Genomic DNA, 10,263 nt, shown 5'->3' on the forward strand with positions numbered 1-10,263 from the left:
AATATGAATGGCAGGTGTCTTTTTGAAAGTGATAAACATTTGCTAGTGAATATTAATTGGATTACCAAAGTATGTGACCAAAAAAATGAAACTAGCAAATATGACATTTCATGCCTGATACTTCATTTACTGCAAACACAACACGCTTTTTGCGTTTTATGCATTGTTAAAGCTTCTTACAGTAAGGTGAACCCAGAAAACTATACATTTGGTTTTTTTAAGCACACATTCTGACAAATAGGTGAAAATACCTTACATATGTTACAGTATGACATTACAGTTGGCAAATAAGTACCCTTGTTTAGCTGTTTATTTGGAGCTCTAATGTATTAACATAGTTTAATATATTAATATTAACATAGTTTAACTGCATAACTGGGTACAGCTGCTTCACTACAGAATGATTCAACTATAACCCAGCTCCTAATAAGGTTAGCTGTTGAATGCTGTCTTGTGATTTGTTTATGTAAGCAAGTGTTCTTTTTCACATGGACACTCATAGTTTAAACTCGTACTTTGTAGTACATGTATAGGATCTGTCATCCGGAAACCTGTTTTCCAGAAAGCTCCGAATTACATAAGGGCCATCTGCCATAGACTATTATAAGTAAATAATTTTAATTTTTTTAAAATGATTTCCTTTTTCTCGGTAATAATAAAACAGTACCTCGTACTTGATCCCAACTAATACATACTTAATGAATATAGGAGGCAGAACAATCCTATTGAGTTTATTTAATGTTTTTATTATTTTAAGCAGACTAAAGGTATGAAGATCTAAATTACCGAAAGATTCCTTATCCAGAAAACCCTAACCCCCTGAGCATTCTGGATAATAGATCCCATACCTGTATTGCATGTTTTTATTAGAATTGCAGAGGAAAGTGAATGAATTAGCAGATCATCACGTACAACAGTTGGCACAGATGGAGAAGCACTTGAATGAAGCAAGAAGAGAACACACTAAAGCCGGTAAATACATTTTATACAAGGTCATTTTTTTGTTCTTCTTTCTATAACATTGTTTAAAGCATTTACACTGATACACACTAAGCACACATTAATTTTAGCTGCCTCTCTGAAAACCAAGAAGTGTATTATTAAGCATTTGTCAAGGCTTAATTGCACCACCTTTCTACCATAACCCCCTTTAGTTGTTCTGCCTTTAAAGGTCATCAGCATTTAACTCATCATATTATTCCACTTCTACATGTTTATAGTCTTTTCAGTCTTGCATTTCACTTGTCTCATCATTTGACCTTATAGCATAGAAATTGAAAGAAAAACTCCTTAACAATGGTCACTGATGCTGTCTTTAACATACATATTATCATCCTTGTTAAAAATTGGATAAAAATTCCATGTTTCAGTTGCTTAAATTGTATAATGTATTGTTGAGACAAGCAGCTGCCCTGTGGCATTGTTAAGCAAGCTGAATATACATATCTATCTTATATTCCAACTTTTAAATTCCTCCAAGTGGTTGCTCTCCGGCAGTCAGAACGTCAAATGCAGCGTGAGAAAACGAGAAACCAGGAGACATTGCGTTCATTGGAGGATGCTTCTCGAACCCGTGAGGAACAATTAAGTCAGCAGTTACGGGAAGCAGAGAGGGACAAGAACCTGATGATTGTAGGTGTCTTTGTTTTTGCTACAGTTTTAGATACCATGTCTTCTGATGAAAAAAGAATGAAATGCATGCTATACTTTATGAAGTAAACTAATCAAAAAATATGTATTTTTGTTTTTTTTTGTAAATATGTCACTATTTCAGTGTGTGATTATATTAAAACTTTTTTTTAAATAGTTTTGTTTCTCCCCATTGAGTATTAAGACTATGGTGCACAGGAAGATTAGTAGCAGATCCTTTTAGCTGTCTAACAGTATGGAGAAAAGAGTCTTGTATACTCTCATAAAGCTATGAAACCTATTTATAGTAATCTGCTAACTAATAACACAGCGTGGCACACCAGGCAATTTCTGTATGGAAAATGGCCAAAACACCCATAGCGTCTGCCATTGACTTTAATAGCAGCTGCCTGTACAGATGGTGATTTCTCCAGCTTATTTGGCCTAATGGCATGGCATATAATCCTTACAAACTGTTAGCACTGATGTATGATTGCCAGGCTGAGGGCATATATCCTTTTTAAATTTTAAAAGGACGGCAGCTTAGTTCTACTTGTACCATACAAAACAAATGGGAGTATGAAAAGAACATCCTGAGAGAGAGTGAGTGAGTGTGTGTGTGTGTGTATGTATGTGTATATGTATGTATGTATGTGTATATGTATATATATATATATATATATATATCTAAGGTACATCTAACTATCTGTCTTTTAGAGACATTACAGAACACTCTGATGCACTTTTGCAAATGTTTTTTTGGGGGGGTGGGGTTTGGGAGTCACCTTGCATGAAGAGCTGGTTTGAATGAACTGAAAATCTGTTAGAGTAATAAAAAAATATTATTAATTGTGTTCAGAGAAATGTTCCTTTCTCCTCCAGGCCACACTGAGGCAAGAGGGATTATTAAATACATATCAGAAAAATAGAACAGCTGCTGCCCAGATTTTGAGGACAGAGGTGGAGAAAGCACATAACCAGAATGTGAAACATGCCTCTTTACCTGGCTCCACTTATTGCACTACTGGTAAGTGATGCTTTTGCTGTAAAAATCCACTCTGATTCTGAAAATGGTTTATTTGTATAAAGCAGGGTTTTACATTTCAGCAGTTTTATGCAATATATTTTTATAATACGGTATACAGTTTGGTCATTTCCCTATGGGATCAAACTGTAAATTATATCCTTATTAACGGTGCTTAGTGATGTCATCAGTTATAAAAGGAGCTTAGTGATGTAATTTCTGTCACATGACTCGCCAAAACTTGTATATTATAATAAAGTACCCCCTGTTATAAAATATGTGGATATTACAAGTTACCTCGGAACTGCATGACCTGTAGTCATGGAACTCCTCTGAGACTTATAATAGCCTTATATTTTACAATAGGGGGTATTTACTATATTCACTGTATAAAGACCTGCAATGTTCAGGGGTATAGTTTTCCTTTAACTACCTTGAAACATAGACATGCCAACAATTAAGCTACATTTAGCACTTAAAGGAGAAGGAAAGGTAAAAACTAAGTACCGTATATACTCGAGTATAAGCCGATCCGAATATAAGCCGAGGTACCTAATTTTACCTAAGAAAACTGGAAAAACTTAATGACTCGAGTATAAGCCTAGGGTGGGAAATGCAGCAGCTTCTAAGTTTCAATAATCAAAATAAATTCCAATAAAATTAGGATCTATCAATCTTACTGAACAAATACATACAGGGAATGAGTATGCGAGATGCCAGGCTCTCCCCTACTGCCTTCCACAGGCTTAACAGCATGATAAACTGGAGAAGGAATCACTCATTAATACCTGCGTTGCTATTGAACCACCCCTTCCCGATTCCCACAAAATGCACAAGGTTGCTGGGGGCTGATGGAAATTCCCTCTCCCCACTCCCCATTAGACACATAGAAAGACGCCATAGAGCAAATTCAGGCATCGCTGTCCTTAAACACAGACCCAACGCAGACCTCTTTGTCTATTCCTGCTGCTTCCCAACCTCAGGTGTTCCAGACTGGGTCCAACAAACTTCTGCACAGTGGTATCAACGTTAATGCTGCTCCATTCCAATCAATGCAGACTGTTTTCAATATGAATGCACCTGTCCCTCCTGTGAATGAGCCAGAAACACTGGAACAGAACCAGTACCAGGCCAGTTACAACCAGACCTTCCCTGGCCAACCTCATCAAGTGGAACAAAGAGAACTTCAACCAGAGCAGCTATAAACGATTGTAAACACTTACCATGGCAACATCAGACCAGTGCCATCAAACGTCCTCGGGGCACCAGCAGCCCGCACAGCAAAACACTGGGCTTTAGAGGAGGATATGATGGTTACCGTACTGCTTTGTCCAACACTTCAAACAGCGGTTACCCCCAGGCACAGTTTAATGCTCATCGTGACTACAGCAACAACTATCAGCGGGACGGATACCAACAAAACTTCAAGCGCGGTGCTGAACAGGGAAGTCCGCGGGTCGCATTCTGCTTGCCGCAATTTCCTGACTCCTTGCTCGGCCCCCGGCGTGACGTCACACCTCGAGGGGCGACCTGCGGACTTCCCTGTCCAGCACCGCGCTTGAAGTTTTTTTGGTATCCGTCCCGCTGATAGTTGTTGCTGTAGTCACGATGAGCATTAAACTGTGCCTGGGGGTAACCGCTGTTTGAAGTGTTGGACAAAGCAGTATGGTAGCCATCATATCCTCCTCTAAAGCTCTCTTCTGCTCGCCAAAACTTGCTGACTCCTTGCTCGGCCCCCGGCGTGACGTCACACCTTGAGCGGCAACCCGAGGACTTCCCTGTCCAGCACTGCGCTTAAATTCCGTCCCGTTGATAGTTGTTGCTGTAGTCACGTGGAGCATTAAACTGTGCCTGGGGTCAAGGAATCAGGTAACAGAGGGTGCAAGCAGCTGTAGGGACTCGAGTATAAGCCGAGGGTTAATTTTTCAGCACATTTTGGGTGCTGAAAAACTCGGCTTATACTCGAGTATATACGGTAAGCTTTATCAGAAAGGTCTATGTAAATACAGCCATAAGCACTTACAGTAATTCTGCACTGAGTCTTCTATCAAAAGAAACACAGGATTTCTTGTCTCTTTTTTTGTAAACATGATGTTCCGGTGTCTGACTTCCTCTCTCAGAAACAGCCTTAATTCCCGGGGCCAGAGTCTGCGCAGTTCTCCCCTCTCTCCTGCTCCCCCTTCCCTTAGGAATGTGTGATCTCAGCTATAACGGCTAGAGACTGCAGGAAGGAAGCTACATAAAATGGCAGCTGCTATCTTAAGCAAACGGAGAAAGCTTCTAAAGCTGTTTGCTCAGGTATGTTAATGGTTTCTGCAGAATAAATATATTGTTCTAGGTGGCACTAATGTGGCAAATCTACTGGCAGTAAAATGCCAAAATGACTTTCCTTCTCCTTTAAGATCGTTCAGCAAAATTAATAATTACATTTATCAAAATAGAATTTGAGTTTCTTAAAATCAGAAAGGAATACTGCATTAGCAATTCAACTTGAATAGCCAGCTCCCATGCTATTGTACTGCCAGACAACCAAAAAATAAAGAATCACAAGAATGAAGAGCTACTAGTAGCAGCTACTTGTTGATAATTGTCTCTACATGTGTTTTAGCAGAGGCAATTCTCAGTATTGTCTAAGGCAGGGGATTTTCTGAAGTTTAGTAGCCATGAAAAAGTAGCTGCTACTAGTAGCTCTGTGTGTCTTTACCCATTAAGATTTGCTTGTTTGGTGAGGTCTTCAAATGAGCAGATCTTCTCTGGATATGTCCACCTAAGGTGGGCAATATTGGGCTAATTCAGTTGGCCCTAGGGTTATTATAGTAACGGGCATAAGGGCCATCAGACCAAGGACTGTATCAGCGAGCCAATGCAGTCCCCAATCCGACGGGGAAAATCAAACCTGGGGGGCCCTATACATAGGCAGATAAGCTGCCGACTCAGTCTAAAGGACTCTAATCAGCAGCTTAAATCTGCCTTTGTATGGCCACCTTTAGTTTAATCTTGACAACAATTCATGCTGAATTCATTATAGTTATTTGATCAGTGTCCCTCTGTATATAAAGCTCACTGTACTGAATCTGTGAGCATTCTTGTTGTTCTACCTGCCCTCCAAATTGTCTAGGGCATTAAAGGTATAAATGAACCAACTGCTCCGATTTTTTTTCCCCTCCCCCTAACAGCAAAAATGTGTGTGTAAAGAATTTCATCCAGTTTCCCACCGTTAACCCACATAGAGTTACACAGGTCTGTAGTCTTTGGTGCAGCCTTATGTAGCTCCTGTGTGATGATCCAATACCATATATACTCGAGTATAAGCCAATCCGAATATAAGCCGAGGTACCTAATTTTACCTAAGAAAACTGGAAAAACTTATTGACTTGAGTATAAGCCTAGGCATCAATTTCTTTTAACACACCTGCACAAAACGCTATCATCATCAAGGAAGATAGAGAAAACATTGCAGATGAAAAAATAATATTAATAAAATAGATAAATAAATTGGGCGTTTTCTCAACCTGTGTATTTCAGCCATCTGAGAAGCATCCAGATACCACCCTTGAGTTTGGCAAAACAACATACAGTATATCCAGTCTCTCAAACACTCAAAATTACCGGCCATAAGAAAGCTGGCTTGTGTTAAGCCACCTTAGTTTGTGCAACATTATTGTATTTAATTAGCCCTGGTAATGCAAAGACTTTAGCACAGTGACAGAAGTACTGTATAAAAAGACAGGACAGGCCAGTATAAAGGTCACACAGCAATAGGAAATAATGTACACATTGGCGTATGGATCATACATTTCTAGGCTCTGGTGCAGTTGGTAAACTACAGATCTCGCATTAAATGGTCGCTGGGGAACACTGGGAGTTGTAGTACATATCGGCCATAGCTTTAGGAAAGCCTGCCCCAGTAGCTCATTGCAAGAGTGAATACAGTAGGTGAATAATTTACATCCATGCAGTAGAGGGAAGGAAGGGAGGCGATGCAGGCTCTCTGGGAGATGGCTGCTAAGAATCCAGCGACAAATCCGTGGCTAGAACTTCTAGTAATAGGTTATTAAGTCGATGTACTTTGGTCGCCTGTGGTCCCCCTTTTAATATTGCAGCTCCCCCATTGCGCTTGCTGGTAGTATCTGCCACTGCAGGGGAACGAGCCAAAACGCTGTGCATTTGCACTGGCGCACCGCCCTGCCCTTACCTGGCGTAAGTACCTGACAGGGGCTGAGTGTGTGTGCGATGGATGCGATTGCGCCTGATGGCTAGAAAGGTAGTGGATCACCGAAATAGAGAGAGACGGATGTGGTGGGGTGGTTTTGCTTCCTCCGCAGTAATAAACAAACATCCGGGGGGGGTAGGGGTGGTGTTGCGAGCGCACAAACATACTTCCACGGGGCTCGCAAGCGCGAACATATGTCCAGGGGTGGGCGGTGAGAGAACGTAACTACCATATATACTCTAGTATAAGCCGAGGGTGCCTTTTTGAGCACTTATTAGTGCTGAAAAACTCAGCTTATACTCGCATAAATACAGTATATGATGTGATGTGACCCTGGGCTTCTTCAAGACTGTGTTGATCAAATACAGCATCTGAAATGCCTATTCAAAGTGACCACATCTGACTTGTAGGATGTGTTGTTAATGAGACACACATAGCTCTAATGTCAAGGCAGTTACGTAAAAGAAAATACTTAGTGTGTGTTTCCATTCTAACTATATGTTCTACATGTAGATGGACCAACAAATCTAAACAGCCAGCCAGGAGGGTGATGCTCAGAATCAGTATGAATGTGCATTACAGTAGCTTGAAATTACTACATTTGCGAAACTGGGAGCTGTGTATCTGGACACCGCTTTCCACTTTTTGCAGCTAGGTCCTAGATCTGTGTCAGGCACCAATTACCTAACCTAATATTGAGGCTATTTAAAATGCTGCTCATCTCCTTGAAATTTTCCTTCTAGAATCAATTTCATCAATGGTAGCCAATCTTCAGAGCCTTGGATCTACTCTACTGGATGATGACGATGACCAAGAAGAAGAAGATGGATAATATGATGGACATTCTCAACCCTCAATATAGCACCTGTGCCTGAATTTAATATCACTAAGATTTAAATAAGCACACAATAACTACGGGATAGTTGCACTCTGAGAGCACTGCTCATGCACTGCATAAAGAATAGATAGACCATTACTACCCATTCTCTGCTCGGTAGCAATTGCACAGAAATCCCCATGTGTGATAGGCCTAACACTGTTCTACCTGAATGGCTGTATTTTTAAACAATAGAAACAAGTCCAAGTCCCAGTTGGGTAGCAGAAAGGTCTACCTCTCCCCAAAATGTTGTGCTGTATAATATATATACATTTTGATAAATAACTCCCTGATGCAGCTTTGTTTCTGTATTTATGCCAGCAGATAAACACACTAATATATATCAGCACTATTACTTCAAAGAAAATGTTCTCAAGTATTACATGGAATAAACATTTTGATAATGCAAATTGTAGCTTACTATTATATGTTATTGGTGATACCTGTGAGAGAAAAAAAACTGTCAGGACTAATATTTTGTACTTTAATGCGTCTTGTTGCTAGGACTGCACCAAATCTTTCTGGAAGGAATCGGGCGCTTCCTGAATTTTAATCCAACCCCTAACTTGTATATGCAGATTAGGGCAGGGAAGGGTTAATAGGAAATGCACATAACAAAAAGTTTGATTTACCTATTTGATTATGACTTCAAGGGTTCAATTTGGTTCGGCCTGGCACTTGGCTTCTGCCGAATCTCGAACCAAATCCAGAATTCTGTGCATCCCTGGTTGTTGCTAAAATCTCAAACACAGGCACAATTATACCATATTTGTTGGGATTCCTATATGTAGTATTAGGTCTGTTAGAAGTCCCTTTTGTATAGGAATCTAGCAGAATTGTTACTCAACTGTGAGTGCACAGGGATTACTGCTTCCTAGTAAAATCAGTTCTTACAGATTAACTGGCAAGGCAAAGGGCACCTAAGTGTTTGGATGGAATGTATAAAGGATTTGATGTATTCCTTCACACAACAATGCAAGTTAACTGATCTCTGCTAAAAGCAAATATTAATGCTTAATGCAGAAAAAAAACTAAGCATGTCATCTCAGGGGCTTGACTGGTTCTGACTTGGGGGGGGCATTTGAATGTGCTCACTAAAAACCAAAGTACCAGTTGAAAACAGAAAATTTATCTTTAAAGGTTTCAAGAAGTGGCTTTTTTTTCCTGGTAAAGTGCTATCTGAGACAACCTTGTGGAAGGAATAGCACTGCCGGTCATGTTTTACACCTGCTTTAGTGTAAATCTATGCTCCTGTGGATGTAAAGCCATATGGGACTCAAATATCAGTAAACCCTAACTGTACAGAAAAACCATATAGTTTTGGAAAGTACACATTCTGACAAATCCAACAAGGGTAAAGAGTCCTTTCTACACCAAAGTACCAATCTGCAAAGCTTTCCTAAAGTTAGTGGTTTTTATGACATTTCAGAAAATCGCCTAAAAATGTTGCAGTTTGCCACATTTATCTCACACAATTTCTTGCGTACAAAGGCAAATCATCCCAAATAGGAACACCAGAGGTCTACTGAACAGTTTGATGTCCAATATGCATAGATATACCAAAGTCTGCGGTATGTACTGACCCCAAAATGAAAATAGCGCATATGGATTTCTCGCCTGCCAACTCAGCTTTTGCACACAGAGCCCCCTAACTATACAGAGACCCCCCAGAAAACCATATAGTTTTGGGTAAAAGTTATAGTTTTAGGTAAAGTTATTTTTCTACATCAAAGTACCACATGGCAAAGCTATGCTAAATATTAATCAGGAACACTAATACAGGGATAAAAATGCAATAAAACCACAAAAATTTGTGTTAATCGATGAAACAACAAAATAAGTCACACAACAGCGTAATTAGTGGTTAGAATATCTGATCCAACGCTGCCAAAATAACATTTTTAGGGAAAAAAAACTAAACACAGGAAAAAAAAAATTGTGTATACATGTGTACATGTCTAAAATTTGTGTGACCGTGTGTATATAAATGTGCTAAAGTGTGCAAAATGGGGAAAAAAAAAAAAACACCTGTGCTAAATTGTGTGTAAATGTGTGTGTATTAGGCAAATAAAGAGCACTTACCATTAAGAAGGTCTTAGGGCTCTGGCACACGGGGAGATTAGTCGCCCGCGACAAATCTCCCTGTTCGTGGACGACTAATCTCCCCAAATTGCCATCCCACCGGTGACAATGTAAGTCGCCGGTGGGATGGCACACACTGCGCAGGCGATTTCGGCAAATCGCCGAAGTTGCCTCGCGAAATCGCGCCGCCAAGTGTGGCGACTTACATTGTCGCCAGTGGGATGGAAACTGATGGCAACTCAGGGAGATTAGTCGCGGGCGACTAATCTCCCCGTGTGCCAGAGCCCTTAGGGATTGCAGGCAGGCAGTCCTCTCTGTAGTCTTCGCAGCACAGGAAGTGCATGGGGGCGACACAGGACAAGCAGCAGACGCGATTGCATCGCTGGACCGACTTGCCAGCCCCCTTGGCTCGTTGCCGAGGGGGTTGGGGGCACAGCT

At 40.5% G+C, this 10,263-nt stretch overlaps 1 protein-coding gene across 2 annotated transcripts in view; it reads left to right on the plus strand.

Annotated features, from left to right (window-relative positions):
- cchcr1 (coiled-coil alpha-helical rod protein 1) overlaps positions 1-8,158 on the plus strand; it is a 44,694-nt gene extending 36,536 nt beyond the window's left edge. The window contains exons 15-18 of one of the 2 annotated variants that reach the window (XM_012967979.3): positions 871-972; positions 1,481-1,632; positions 2,512-2,656; positions 7,610-8,158. In XM_012967979.3, the coding sequence (XP_012823433.2) occupies positions 871-972; positions 1,481-1,632; positions 2,512-2,656; positions 7,610-7,698 (488 nt within the window). In that variant the 3' untranslated portion in view covers positions 7,699-8,158. 2 annotated transcript variants of the gene reach the window in all.
- Positions 8,159-10,263: the final 2,105 nt, after the last annotated feature.

This window comes from Xenopus tropicalis, chromosome 8 (assembly GCF_000004195.4).
Source record: "Xenopus tropicalis strain Nigerian chromosome 8, UCB_Xtro_10.0, whole genome shotgun sequence".
Classification (NCBI taxonomy): Eukaryota; Metazoa; Chordata; class Amphibia; order Anura; family Pipidae; genus Xenopus; species Xenopus tropicalis.